This window comes from Mastigoproctus giganteus, chromosome 1 (assembly GCF_048544385.1).
Source record: "Mastigoproctus giganteus isolate SK-2022 chromosome 1, ASM4854438v1, whole genome shotgun sequence".
Lineage (NCBI taxonomy): Eukaryota > Metazoa > Arthropoda > Arachnida > Uropygi > Thelyphonidae > Mastigoproctus > Mastigoproctus giganteus.
In genome coordinates, this window is record NC_143575.1 from 251,600,948 (window position 1) to 251,616,785 (window position 15,838).

At 36.1% G+C, this 15,838-nt stretch overlaps 1 protein-coding gene across 2 annotated transcripts in view; it reads left to right on the forward strand.

Annotated features, from left to right (window-relative positions):
- The window catches only part of LOC150091755 (endoplasmic reticulum disulfide reductase DNAJC10-like), a 156,357-nt gene that overhangs the window by 127,373 nt on the left and 13,146 nt on the right, over nucleotides 1-15,838 (forward strand). For both annotated transcript variants that reach the window (XM_090385579.1, XM_090385580.1), the window contains exon 15: nucleotides 8,823-8,962. In XM_090385579.1, the coding sequence (XP_090241705.1) occupies nucleotides 8,823-8,962 (140 nt within the window). The remainder of the gene's footprint in view (nucleotides 1-8,822; nucleotides 8,963-15,838) is intronic.

A 15,838-nucleotide genomic window follows, 5' to 3' on the forward strand; every position in this document is an offset into this window, starting at 1 on the left:
GCATATAAATTATCAGGCGACACAGAAGCCTATGATATATATAAGCTAGTCTGTAATCAAGTCACAAAGGAGGTTAGGCAAGCGAAGGTGGATTATGAGAAATCTTTGGCAAAGGATGCTAAGAAAAACAGCAAGGATTTCTTTACTTCTATAAACTCTAAAAGGAAGGGGATGAATCTGATTGGTCCACTTGATATCGATGGTTCAACTGTTCATCATGCTCAGATAACAAAAAAACTGAATGAGTATTTTACATCTACATTCACACATGAGGAGTTAAGGATTGAAAATGCCAGAAGGTTATCAAATTGTAGCAGGGTGCTTAATGATTTTGTAATAACTGAGAGCAAAGTGGAGGAGAAATTGTTGAAGTTTTTTTTTTTTTTTTTTTTTAAGTATAAGAAAGGCACGTGGGGTGGATGGGATCTATCCAGTTATATTAAAGGAGGCAGCAAAGGAAGTAAGTGAATGCTTAGCCATAATTATGAGAGCATCCTTGGACTTAGGGGAGGTCCCCACGGACTGGAGATGTGGAAATGTATCCCCAAGTCACAAAGGAGGATTGAAGGGTGACACCAGTAATTACAGACCAGTTAGTTTAACTTCTGTTCTGGGTAAAATAATGGAGTCACTGGTTAAAGATGCATTGCAGGATCATCTAGACAAGATTGCAGCAATAATTCAGACACAGCATGGGTTTGTTAAGGGTTTGTCATGTCTGACAAATTTGGTTGGATATTATGATGTGGTTACAAAGGAACTGGATGCAAAAAATAATTTCGATATCATATATTTGGATTTCAGGAAAGCTTTTGAACTACTGTACAAATTGGAGCAGAATGGTATTAAGGGTAAGTTGCTACAATGGATAAAAGGATGGTTGAGTGAAGAAGACAGAGAGTGGTAATAAGTGAGCACTGTTCTTCGTGGACTAATGTTATTAGTGGAGTCCCACAGGGTTCGGTGTTGGGTCCACTGTTGTTTTCTATATTTATCAATGATATTGATGAAGGTATATCAGGCTTAGTGTCGAAGTTTGCAGATGATACAAAGGTTGGCAGGATTGTTAATGACAGTAAGGGCAGTGTGCTACTGCAACAAGATCTAGAAAATTTGGGAAGATGGGCTGAGAAGTGACAACTGAAGTTTAACATTGACAAATGCAAAGTACTGCATATGGGTAGAAGTAACCCCAGAGAAATGTACCAAATGTGTGGTACTACACTTAAAGTGGTAGAAAACGAAAAAGACCTGGAAGTAATTGTACAGTCAGGTATGAAGTTTTCTGAGCAATGCAGACAGGCTGCCAGGGCAGGTCATGGGGTTTTGTCAATGATATACAGGAATTTTTCTAGCAGGGAAAAGGAGGTGATTGTTCCTCTGTACAAAGCATTGGTCAGGCCATGCCTTGAGTACTGCGTACAGGTCTGGAGGCCTCATTTTAGGAATGATGTAGATTTGCTTGAGCGTGTACAAAGAAGGGCAACAAGATTGGTGAGGAGAATGAAGGGATCCTCTTACCAGGAGAGGCTTAAATTCTGCAAATTGCAGCGGCTGAAGACTAGGCACCTGCAAGGTGATTTGATTGAGGTGTATAAGGCCTTGGATGGGTTGAGCACGCTGAATTCTGATGCGATTCTTCCACTTGTTCAGATTACGAACCTTTGGGGACATAAATTCAAATTGAGGAAAGACAGATGTAGAATAGAGGTGCGGAAATTTGCCTTTAGCCAGCGGGTGGTTAATTGCTGGAACAAACTTCCATCTGTCATGGAAGTTGATAGGTGAAATAAATATAAGGAGGAACTGGACAAACATTTAGAGGGAATGGTTTTGTGGTTTTTTTTTTTTTTTTTTTTGGCTGATGCTGCAAAAGCTCATACCCCTGCTTGCATCACATGCCACTATTACTACTACTACTTCAGTCTGTGTTCATTTTGTTTGGTTTGCAATCTATTGCCTTTGGAACTCTGTGGTTTTTGGGTATTTTGCTCTTGTGGAGGATCTCATTCATAAACACAGCTGTTTATCTGGTGTGAAGGTTATACATTTTTTTTATGCTTGTTTTTTCTTTTATGGCCTCTGTGAAGGATTCTTCGAATAGTCTCCTAGTATAATTTGAATCTGTGAGCTGTAATGTAGAAGAATTCATCTCACTTCAGCCACATTTCAAAGCATGAAAAGCTAGATCAGACTTATCCACCTTTCCGTACTGTAAGTCCATGGTGTTTTAATCTTGTCACCGAATCACTCCCCCCCCACCATATACTTGACTGCACCTAAAAGTTAGCTGGCATAATTGGACATCTTGAGTTATTACTAGGTGTTTAAATTGTCAGAAGATTTTTAGAGAATTTAGACCTTAAAATGACCAGTAACATTTAAAGCTTTTTCTGCTCTGGCTGTCTTCTGGCTGTTTACTAGAAAATGCAGATTGGGGTTAATTCCTGAATTGATATATTTGGAAGATATTTTTTTCACTAAAGTAGATTCCTGTTTGTCAAAGATTTTCAACATAGCATCATCAGGATAGCCATTATTTTCGACTAAGGATCTAATGTATCTCCCCCATTGAGCTATCACCATGGCATTATTTTAATGCTCTATGGACATCCACTGTGCCAATGAATCTTTGTGAAATATGAGTATAAAGACATGATGTTCAGAATTGACATCAGTATCTGATGGTTTTCTGTATGTTTTCATGGACATTGCAGAATTTTGTTTGATCAGTAGCATGTCTAGAAGGGGGAAGTTGGATCAATTTCTAATTTGATTGTAAACGATCCATGCCTTGAAATCATTGTAGCCAGGACATCATCAAGAAACCTGCCTCAGAATATAGGGGCAGGTACCACTTCTTTTACAAAAATGTTTCAGATTCTTCTAAGATTTCTGTATGCATCGCTGACAATGGGTTTCCTGTATTTTAGCCAGATTTCTAAGTGTAGAAAGAGTCCCAGAATGTGAAGTAAGACTTCATATTCCTGGACTTTTTTTACACTTTCTTTCCAGTTGAGAGGATTTTACAACAGTCAGGAATCCTTCTTCATCATAAGCTATAAAGAAACAGCCATCAACTGGAAAGAAAGTGTAAACTTCAGATCACAATACATTTATTTGTTTGGGAATGAGGTCATAGCAAAAGAAGCAAAAGCAATACTAGAATTCCAGTGACAACAGACCATAGACCAAACAGTGAGTCCTGTTTTCAGCTTATTCCATAGATATTATTTGTTTTGTATATCTTGTAAGTATTTTTGACTGCTATAAAATCCCCTAGGTCCTCTAATTAACTTATTGTTCATCTTGCTCCCATCTTTAAATTTTGTTTTTATTCACAACCTAACCTGATCCCAGGTTAATATAGTAATCTAGTAGTAAGATTCACAGGGAGGAAGAGATTTCAATAATGATTCTGGTAAGTTTGTTTTTCTTATTTACTGACATTTTATAAATTGACTGATAATTTCATATATTGCTCTTGGTTGACAAACTGTTAAATTTGTTTAAAAATATCCATCTCTACTTTTTAATTTTTGTATATAATTTAGTTCTGTTAGAAGCATAAAAATATCACCTTTTAATTAAGGTGTTATGTCACTTTGAGTTTTTAAGCCATTCTTTAGAAACCAGTAAACTATAATTTTGTCTCTGTTTATCATGGGGAGTAAGTGTTTTATTGCTTTAAAGTTAATTGCCTACCTATGCATCCTATGCCTTTCACACAAGATACATGGTTATAATACAGTTTTTAAGCTCATTTAACCTAATAAGTTGAGAACTGGATAAGATATAAAAGAATTAATCAAAAATTAGAAACTTCAGAAATTTGAGTTTTAAGGAAAAAATGCATGAAACTAACAGCATTGGATGGAAGCAGTGGCAAGGTGGATCAAATGTGTCAAGCAAGCATTAGAAGAACATGGGCTTATTTTGGCTAGTGCTAAAGATCTAACAGGAAATAAGACACTGTAGATGAAAACAGTAGGAAAAAAAAAGCTGTGATGGTCCAGGACTGATTTGTACTGTCATAGTGACTTCTACACTAATTAGATATAACAAATTTAGATGATGATGATTAATGAGGTCATATATATCCTACAGAATCATATTATGTGAGAGGGTATCAGAAAGTTTTTTTCCCCCTGTCCATGTTTTACATGTCTCAGGATATTGAGATTTAGAACATATATTCTTCTTTTCTATTCATTTGCCAACCAAAGTGAACCAGGAATACTACAAAACAGTTTTACTATGATTACACAATGCCATTTGGGGAAATGTTTGAAAAGTGGGCCTTGGGTAACTACTACTTACATTATGACAATGCTCCAGCATACTCTGCACTTTTTCTTCAAGTATTTCTTGGGAAGAACCCTATCATTGTGTTCCCTCATCCACCATACTCATTGAATTTAGCTTCCTGTGATCCTTGTTTTTTGTTTTGCAAGTTTAAATCACCCTTGAAAGGTTACAGATTTATAATGACTAAGGAAGTTATTCAGAATGTGACACACTATGACATTAGTTAGTGCATTTGCATCATTACTACATAGTTGATTTTTTTTTTTTTTTTTTTTTTTTAAACAAACCAAAATTTGTACATTGGCATCATTATTGTAAAATCTCATATTCAGAAATCCTTTACGATACGAGATGTTACAATAAATGATGCCAATGTGTAAATATCAGTTTGTCTAAAAAAATTCAACTATGTACAGGTAGTTCCTGACTTTATGAGTTAATTCGTTTCTAGCATGTGCTTGTAAAGCTGGAGTTTATTTCCCATATACATAATGTAAAAAATAGGGGTTACATTATCAACAATGAAATTAGTTAGAAAATTAGTTTATGTTTAAACAATGATTGATTTATCCAAAGAAATGAAAACAGCCTGTAAAATCAAGTAAATTGTAATAATAGAGAAATTATTTATGACTTAAAATGTTAAAGAATATTCATTCTTCATCATCATCATCATCGACTAAATGCACACTTGTTTATCACTCATTATTGGCTCGGCACTTGTTGGTCTGTTGCACAAGGAGTCATCTTCTTCAGAAATGCTTCAAGAGGCATTTATTTCCAAGATAATCTTCTCTATTCTTTATAAATTTCAATAGCATGCATAAGCATTTTTTAACGAAATGCCCAAATTGTAACTAGTGCAATTTGTGCGAAGTAACAAATTTATGAAGCTAAAAAAAAAAAAAAAAAAAAGAATGAAGAGAAGATTCTGAAAATTTGTTTTTTATACAATTGAAGATTTCAGTAAAGGGGGAAACACGTTTCACCAAAGTAAAAAACCACACAATTCCAGCTATTGGTATTTTCTCAAATGCAATAACATCGAATTTACTACCTGTTTATAATTGCTTGCAGTGGCGCCTCCGTAGCCAGATGGGAAGGAGCAGTAGTGCGTAGCACACGCTTCTTGATTAGACCGGGATTCGAGCCCGTCACCACCAAATACGGAGGATGTGCGGAAAGGTCAGGGAATGACCACCGCATATCCCGGAGCAATATGGCCTTAGTTGCTAATGCTCCTAAAAACCAAAAAATAACAATTGCTTGCAGTAACCAAAAAGCCCAAAAAACCAGAAAGTGCAAATTGTTTTTATTGTTTTATGGTTGTGACCTCCAGAAATGTGCTTTAGAAAAATATCACAAAAGCTGTTCAAAATTGGTTCTTATAACAGAACATATGATAATGATGACAGGGTAGTGCATTTTAATTATTTGAATTGGTAACTAATACAATTTACACTATAAAAACAACCTTTTAGTTATATAGCAAAAATTTCAACTTCCGAGGTCGTGGAACGAATTATCAAAAAACGTGTTATTGGGTTCACATTACGATATTTTCACAATACGATGGTAATGGATTAATATCGTAATGCGGGGTACACTGTATTGTATAGCTATGCTCTTGGTTTAAAATGGGATATTTATGAACGTTTAACATTCATTTTTTGTAATTAATGTTCGTATTTTCGATTTTGTTGATACTTGATACTTAAGAAAAAAAACTTGTAAAGCAGGAACTGCCTGTTGTAATGATGCATATGCAGTACCTGATGTCCTAGTTTGAATTTAACATAGTTTGAGGCTTTTTCTCCTATAGTATTAATCTCAGAATGTGACGCAGTAACTATTAGCAATTCCAAAAGAGCCTATCAGGAATGTTTCCAGTAGTTACCAAAGCAACAGAATTGAACATATACAATGTTAGACTGTTTCAAAGGAGAGCCATCTGAGAGAGTCATCTCAGTACTCTTCATTTCCTAGATATTGGTTCAATCTCTGAGCTCTTTAATTATGCCTCACTACATTCAAAAAGTTCTTAAATATATCAGAAAAAATCTCTAAGATTGAAGCAATAAAACATTCACTAACAGATATACACTTCCTTATATATTACTTTCAGATTTGATGCACTTATCTGAAAGTGTTATGTGAGTTCTGACATATTTACAAGTTGAGAAATGGCTGGCAATTTCAGGCTGTCTTAAGTGACACGTCTCATTCTAATTTTCTTGTGAGATAATGGTAAAATTTCAGTGATTGAGCAGACTTCTCTACCAAGCAGTGTCTGCATTTTTCTTTTTATTTAAAATTTACTCTTCATATTTCAAACAGAATTGTGGTTTCTCTATTCATGTTGAATATTGAAACCCCATATCTGGTATCAGATTTGTTAGTTTTTCAGTCAGAATATGTCTTGTATATTGGGATGGGGGTGTGTGTGTGTGTACGCGCGCACTGTACTATATTTACAATGCAGCATAATATTTTAATTATCTGCATTGTAATTTTTAAAATATTTTAATATGCTGAAATAACACTTCAATGGGCAGATCAAAAAATCGCACCATCAGGCTGAATTGGTGCATGCTTTGTGTCTCGTGAAAGAAAAAAAAAAAAAGCATGATAGTTTAAAATGGTACACTTTAATTTATTTGTTATTCTGAAACTATTAAAGATTAAGAACTTAAGAATTTAATCTTCATTAACAGCTGCTCTGTTATCTAAAAAATATAATAATAATAATAAATTTCCTGATTGCCACATAATCAATGCATAGCGATGTGGGGTGACAGAAATTGAAGCTAAAAATAAAACCATATAGGGAACATAATACACATACAGCATATGTATGTTTATTATGCAAACATGGAACCATAAAGTATTTTTTATACTATATTTCTCCAGTTAAAAATAACCAGTTATGTAAATTGAAATTATTTATTTCTAGTTGGAGTTGAAGTCCAGTAATACTGGAGCTCTCCCAACTAGAAAATATTTTTTCATCATTGAATATGATGTGTTGAAGTCACCACTGTATTCAGGTCAAAGATTACAAGAAAATGAGTTGGTTTTTTTTTTTTTTGGAAAACCTAGACAAATCTTTCAGAAAAATTTTAGTTATTCTTTGCCAATGAAATTGTATGATGTTATCAGTGATAAAGGTAAAAGTTTGATTATTGTGTACTTATGTAATTGCAGAAGTAATGATCATTGCTTCTGCAATTGCATAAGTGTGAGCATGGACAGATGGATATTGAAATATATAATTATAATATATACCAGTGCGACAAACTTGCAGGAGGTGTGTAGGGGGCACAAAGATGAATCGGAATAACATAGCATTGCAGGGTCCGAAAAGCCTTCAACAACCGGTTCCCGAGGCAGTAGGATGGACAGGTATTCAAACGGTGAACTGGCCGACATGCACCTCGCTTGTGGAGCTACAGACTGTAACGGGCGCGCCGCTCTGCGCTTGTACCAGGAACATTTCCCGCACAGGCGTGCTCCTCATCATACGATTTTCGCACGTGTGCACAGAAGGTTACGTGAGACTGGTTGTTTCATGAGAGGTACCATGAATCGAGAGCAAACAACGAGGACACCAGACAATGAGGAGAATGTCCTACATCTTGCAGAAGGCAATCCGAGTACAAGTATTCGAGCGATAGGCCAACGATTGGGTATTTCCCAATCCGGTTCCCGAGGCAGTAGGATGGACAGGTATTCAAACGGTGAACTGGCCGACATGCACCTCGCTTGTGGAGCTGCAGACTGTAACGGGTGCGCCGCTCTGCGCTTGTACCAGGAACGTTTCCCGCACAGGCGTGCTCCTCATCATACGATTTTCGCACGTGTGCACAGAAGGTTACGTGAGACTGGTTGTTTCATGAGAGGTACCATGAATCGAGAGCAAACGACGAAGACAACAGACAATGAGGAGAATGTCCTACATCTTGCAGAAGGCAATACGAGTACGAGTACTCGAGCGATAGGCCAACGATTGGGTATTTCCCAATCCACTTTATGGAGGATACTGTCAACAAACCAAATGAGTTCATACCATCTGCAAAGCGTCCAATCATTGGAGCCTGCGGATTATCCACTCTGGAGGACTTTTGCTACTTGGTTTCTTCAACAAAACGGTTCGCAAATGCTGACATCCAGCGGGATCGCTGTTCACGCGACCTCCCGTTCAACATCCTCTACTGCATGACGAAGGCATTTCGGACCCTGCAATGCTATGTGATTCCGATTCGTCTTTGTGCCCCTACACCTCCTGCAAGTTTGTTGCACTGGTAGTGAATCACCCTGTATAATCATTTTTTAATATATTTTTCTACAGCATAAAGCTAAGTACTCCATATTTTTGCAGACATGTATTATCTGAAACTGAAACGAAACAGCCAATTTTTTTATATCCATTTCGTAATGCATTCAAAAATTAAGACTGTTTACTGTTATTGGTTAAAGTATAATATAAATTTAGTTTTAAGTATATTTTCATCTAGATGCTGTCTCAAGAATCAAATGTGCATGTAGGTGAAGTTGATTGTCAGACTCATCGTCACCTTTGTTCTTCTCAGGGGGTTAAATCATACCCTAACATAAGAATTTATCCAACTGCCAGTTATGGTACCTCTCAGTTTAGGTATGTATGAATTGAAAATTCATAGTTGCTCTGAAATTAAATGTCTTTAATTCTTGTTATTATTTTTTTGTTCACCTGACTGATGTCTTGGGCAAAGTGATCAGGTTGTATATCTCAAGAAGTTTGTGTATAATTTAAGGCTATCTAGTCAATATATTAATGTATTTTCAGTTTGAATAGCAGAGTTAATTTTACATCTCCTTCAGCTGAAATCATAGGCAATTTTTTCCCCTCATATTGCAGAGTCAAACTGTTGATCATTACACTGAATTTAAATACCAACGCTAGATCACTGTTGGCCCAGTATATTTCGTACCCAGTTTATTGTGCATTATTCTTCTAAACTGACATAATTGTGATCTTAAACTATATGTATATTTAAAATTTTCTAAAAGTGTAGTCTAGATGGTTCAAGCAAGGACTTTTTGTTTTTCTACTCTTTTTGTTTCTTTAAATTAGGCGATTGGTAAGTTAATGAATAGAGTGAAGTTTTATTGAACTGCTTGCTTTGCATAAAAAGCACGAAAAAAGTAGCCACTATGTGCATAGTGTACATTAAGTTCCCCTCATTTACTTACACTAATGAATCCTATAGTGAGAATCACCTTTCCTTCTTAATTGTTTGTGTTTTTTTTTTTTTTTTTGTGTTAGTTGTTGGTGCATCGGCTTCGGTAGCCATAATGCACCTCCCAAAGTTTTTGCATCTTTCTCTGATCCAAGCCCGAGGTGGGATTCGAACCCGCGACCTTTGGGTTGCCAGACAGGCACTTTACCCACATGGCTAGCCCAGTCGGTGTTTGTGTTTGAGAGGAGAGTAATAAATTTATTAAGTAATACACTGTCCACTGAATAAGTGAAACTATCTTATGTTGCCTAGTTACTTTACACCCGTTATTCTGTTTGTAATGACTTCTCTCTCTCTCTCTGTCTCTCTCTCTGGAAGGAGAGGAGGGAATTCTTTAATAATCAAAAAACTATTTTCTGTAAAAGATATGTGAATGTTTAACAAGATTTGTTAAAAGTAAGAAAAAACAATATTACCACAAAATAATTTTGTTTTAGTTTTTTTTGTGTTCCTAAAATTAGTATGGTGGACCTATTATCCAGTAATTGTTTACAGTCAAAAATTCACTATGAATTCACTATGGCAAAAAATTATTGTGGCAAAGTTACAGAATTTTGTAGTAGGCAGGTACAATATAGATTAAACAAATAGCTGCCTTTATTAGACTACAAATTATAAGATCAATTATTACCTAAAATTATAAAATTGAATTATGAAAATAATGTGCAAAGTGGAACCTGAAATCAGTGATGGAAGAATAGCTAATAAATAGCCGAGTGTACCCATTGCTCCAAGCTTGACTGAGTATACTTTTACATGAATATCACAATACATACAACTTTAGGAAAAGTACCTACTCTTCCCAATATCCTTCCCAACAGTTCTGAGATAACTTAATGAATAATACAGATGCCAGGATTCACTGTGGACTTAGATACTTAATCCAAAACCAGAAAACTTGTTCATCCAAATTGATTTTGGTACAAGATTACCATCGTCCTGGGGAAGACTAAAAAATTAACAGTAGCCACAGGCAGAGGCAAAAGCGATTCTTGCACTGCTTCTATTCGAATGAGCAGCAGCTTGGAGATCAAGTTGCTGGGGACTTCAAAGACAGTTGGGAGTCATCATGGAACAAGTAAATAATGGGCTGTGTTAGGATAACAAAAAGTAAGAACAGGTGCATGCATACTTGCACATACACCAATGCTAGAAGTCTAGTAGATAAATTTGATGAATTTGAAGTACTTGTCAAGACATCAAATTCAGATATTGTTGAGATATCAGAGATGTGGTGTCACACAGATATAAGCAGTGCAGAATTAGAATTTTGGAAGTACAATGTGTACAGAAAGGATGGACAGGATAGGAAGGGAGGAGGGGTTATGCTGTTAGTTAAGAAACACAAAATCTAAGGAAGTGCATCCAGTTGACATTGGTGGACAGCGCAATGTCGAGTCAGTTTGGTGTGGCTTAAGCATTGAGATAGGAAAAAATGAGAGTAGGAGTGTTTTATAGGAATAATTGTGCAGAGAAATAGTGAGCCAGTAAATCAGAATGTCTTGTAATGAAGGAATTTTAAATTTCCAGATATTGACTGAAACTTGTGGATTGGACACTCGCACGCTAGTAAGACTTTTGTGGATTTATTGGAGGATTGTTTCTACAACAACATGTTCGAGAGACAACCAGAAGGAGTAATACCCTTGGTCTGATTATCAGCAGTGATTATTCATGCATTAACAATTTTACAGATAAAGGAACCACTAGGTGACGGTGATCGCAGAGTGCTGATTGGGATTTACTTAAAGATGTAACTACCATTAAGGGGAAAGGGAAGATTTTTGCTTTCATAAAGATGACTACAGTGGCCTCAGACAGTTTTTAAATTCTATATGAACTGATGTGGAATCAACTGATGACGTTCAAAATAGCTAATTCTAAATGGTAAGTCTTCAAGAAATTAGTCTTGGAAGCTACTAGGCTTTGCATACCAACTAAGAAATACTGTTCAAGATTTCGACTGAAAAGGATGTTGAACTAATGAGGCTCGTGGCATAGAAGAAAAATGCATGGGATGCATATAAATTATCAAGTGACACCGAAGCCTATGGTAGATATAAACTAGTCTGTAATCAAGTCACTAAGCAGGTTAGGCAAGCGAAGGCTGATTACGAAAAATCCTTGGAAAGGATGTAAAGAAAAACAACAGACCTCTTTACTTATGTAAACTCTAGAAGGAAGGGGACGATTCAGATTGGTCCACTTGATATATTTGGTTCGACTGTTGATGATCTTGCTCAGATAGCTGACAAACTGAATGAGTATTTTGCATCTACATTCACATATGAGCAATTCTGTAAGGAAGGGGAGGACAGAAGTTTACTAAACTTTAACAGGAAGCTAAATGATTTTGTAATAATCGAGAGCAAATTGGAGGAGAAATTATTGAAGTTAAACATAAAAAAGGTATCTTGGGTGGATGGAATCTATCCAATTATATTGAGGAGGCAGCGATGGAAGTAAGCAAACCCTTATGAGAGCATCCTTAGATTCAGGGGAGATCCCATGGACTGGAGATGTGAAAATGTATCCCCAATTAACAAAGGGAGTTCAAAGGGTGACACAAATAATAATAGACCTGTTAGTTTAATTTCTGTTCCAGGGAAAATAATGGAGTCACTGGTTAAAGAAACATTGCTGGATCATTTAGACAAAATTGCAGTAATAGTTCAGATACAGCATGGGTTTATTAAGGAAGGTCTTGTCTGACCAATTTGATTTTATTGAGGTGATCTGATTGAGGTGAATACTACGAGGTGGTCACAAAGGAACTGGATGCAAAAAATAATTTTGATTTCATATACTTGGATTTCATTAAAGCTTTTAATACCATTGCTCATGGAAGACTGCTGTACAAATTGGAGTGGTATGGCATTAAGGGCAAATTGCTACAATGGATAATGGGGTGGTTGAGTGGGAGACGAGAGAGAGAGTGGTAATAAATGGACACTGCTCTTCGTGGACTAATGTTATTAGTTGGAGTACACCCAGGGTTCCGTGCTGGGCCCATTGTTCTTTTGTGTATTTATCGTTGATATCGAGGAAGGTATATCAGGCTTAATATTCAAGTTTCTAGGTGATACAAAGGTTGGCAGGACAGTAAAGACAGTATGCTACTGCAACAAGATCTAGAAAAGTTAGGTAGATGGCCTGAGAAGTGGCAACTGAATTTTAATATTGACAAATGCAAAGTACTGTATATGGGTAGCAGATTAATGTGCCAACTGTGTGGTACTACACTTGGGAAGTGGAGAATGAAAAAGACCTGGGGGTAATTGTGCAGTCAGATATGAAGTTCTCTGCTAGGAATTTTGCAAGCAGAGACAAGGAGGTGATTATCCCCTTGTATATATATCAATTGTCAGGCCACCTTGAGTACTGCATACAGGTCGGGTGGCCTCATTTTAGGAAGGATGTAGAATTGCTAGAAAGAGTACAAAGAAGAGCAACAACTTTGATGAGAGGAACAAGGTGCTCAAGAAAGGCTTAAGTTCTGCAAGTTGAAGCACCTGGGGACTAGGCACCTGCGGGATGATCTGATTGAGCTGTATAAGGCCTTGAATGGTTTGAGCAGGCTCAATGCTGATGGGATTCTTCCTCTTGCCTCAGATTACAAACCTGAGGGGGCATAAATTCAAATTGAGGAAAGACAGTTGCAGAATAGATGTGTGGAAGTTTGCCTTTAGCCAGTGGGTAGTTGATTGCTGGAACAGGAACTGACTTCCATATGTTGTTGTAGAAGTTGATAGCTTAAATAAATTTAAGGATGAACTGGACAAACATTTGGAGTGATCGGATGGGTGAAATGGGAAGGGTTTTTTTTTTTTTTTTTTGCTGATGCTGTACAAGCTTGCTTTCTTGCATCATATGCCTCCGTTAATGCTAATATATGCAGAAAAACCCTAAATGCAAATGCTACCACAAATTCCTAATGACAGTATGGTAGAAGTGAGATCATGGTAACAACTGAACTTTCAGTATAGGCAAATGTTTTAAAAGCAAACAGTTAAATAAAAGACTTAGTAGTTTCATTGTGGGCACAGAAGTAAAGTAACAGTGAACTATTTTTTATTATGTGTTCAAATCATGTTAATAATACTGTAGAATGTTTTGGCATAAAGCAACATCATAGTACAGAAAAACACAAAAATAGCAGGATCAGGATAGGTGATTTTCAATTTAATTTGGCTGGTGCAAAGAATGAAGTGCATAATGTTTTAGGAACTTATACTGGTTGTAATGAAGACAATTATCTACTTTGGCAGTTCACTACAAATAAAACATGGCACTAACCTGTTCACTAGTTAATCTTACACGTAGTCTCGTGCTTTATGCAAAATAATCACCTTAATTTATACTATTGCATATCATCAAGCATCTCTCATATTGTGGAGTTAAGCTTCATAACTGGATTGTCATGATTGCAACACCAGGGTACCTACCCACTCACCAAGGAAGAGGCCAACAAGCCTTGAAATGGTGCCATCTGGGTGGTGGTATCCGCCGAGAATAAGCAACATTAGTCTTCTCCATTGATGAAGTGTTACTTATTCAAGGTAATGCAATACCGTGGCAGCTTGTTTTCAAGGTATTCGTAATATGAGATACAATTAAAGCGATGCCAGTTATCTACTTTGGCAATTAACTAACGAACAAAACGTGGTGAAATGACACTAATCCATTCACTGATTGTAACAGAACTGTGCACGTCTGCAGTGCTTGGGGTAAATTTCACACAGCTGAAGTTATTTGGATGTTTCAAATCTTTAGCTTTGAATATCTTCAGATTTATGGACTAGGATTGGAAATGCTTTCAAAGCAATGTTTTCTGCACCAGGGGCAGTCCTAGAAGTTTCCCTTAATCCTATGAAGTTTGTTACCTTATTAGATGCATTGGCACTCTACTTCCATAAAGTGATTTTGTGAGAAGATAGATCCTCATATGCATTAGGCAATATGATGAAACAACCAACAGTGCTGGAGAAAAAATATAACTACAAACATGATAACATACTGGTTTAAAAGCAAAGGAACTGTAGCTTCATAACACTTGGAAGGTTTATACAGTGGTGTTCAAAGAAAGTGCATCACCCTTAAAATTGTAATTGTCATCCGAATAACGTAAGTATATGGCAATATTTCTTACAGATTGCATCAGATAAGATTGACATGCGTAGGTGATGATGTAATATTGCATCAGCTGTTACTTTCAGCTATATAAGCATATTCTGCAAGAGTTGAGGAAAGACTACGAAAAAGAGTGCTATTGTTGCTTTACATGAGGAAGGAGCAGCAGTGCATAGCACACGCTTCTTGATTAGACTGGGGTTCGAGCCCGTCACCACCAAATATGGAGGATGCAGAAAGGTCAAGGGAATGACCACCGCATATTCCCGGAGTAATATGGCCTTAGTTGCTAATGCTCCTAAAAAAAAAAGCCAAATAACATAACATAACATAACATGAGGAAGGAAGTACAGCATTTGGTTTTAACCAAATGCTGTACTTCATCAGTGTGAGTATAATTTTCAAGGCTGAAGCAATTCAAGCACTCTCAAGAAATTTAGATGTTGACACTTTTGAAATAAGAAACCTTTTTTTTTTTTTTTGAAGTAACTCCAAGTTGATAGTGTAATACAGCTGAAATTATGATTACTTGAATATGGAAACTATTCGGCTCCTATCCAACTGGCAATGAGCATTACATTTCAGTAGAAAGTCATAATATTGAAAAGAAAATAATAGAATGTGATCACATGCTGAAATATTTTTGTTCTTTGCAGTCCGCTGACAGCTGTAGCTATAGAAGTTTAACAGATGTCTCAAAATTAGCTGTTGTTTTATATTTGATTATTGATGTCAGTCACTGAATTAGGGAAAATTTCCAACTGAAGAGTGAAAGCAAAGTGGAGTATAAAAGAATTGATCAGCATTAAGCATTTTTCAATAAGTAAAAAACTTTCTACTTATTTTTTAATAAGTAAAAAATAAGTAGAAAGCTAGTGTTACACTTTACTGTGGTAGTGCAGAGATAGAATGAGGTTTTTAGTTTTTCTCATTCTAGCAGAGTTATGGGCAATGATAAAGCTGCAGTGAAGTTAAAAATTTAAATGCAGAACTAATATCAATGTTCTTAAACAATATAACAAGCCATAATCTTTTCCTGTTACTAGGAAATTGCCAAATTTTGCACAGAGTACATATTAAGGATATAACAATTATGTTGAAAAGGAAAAACAAGCTAAGAA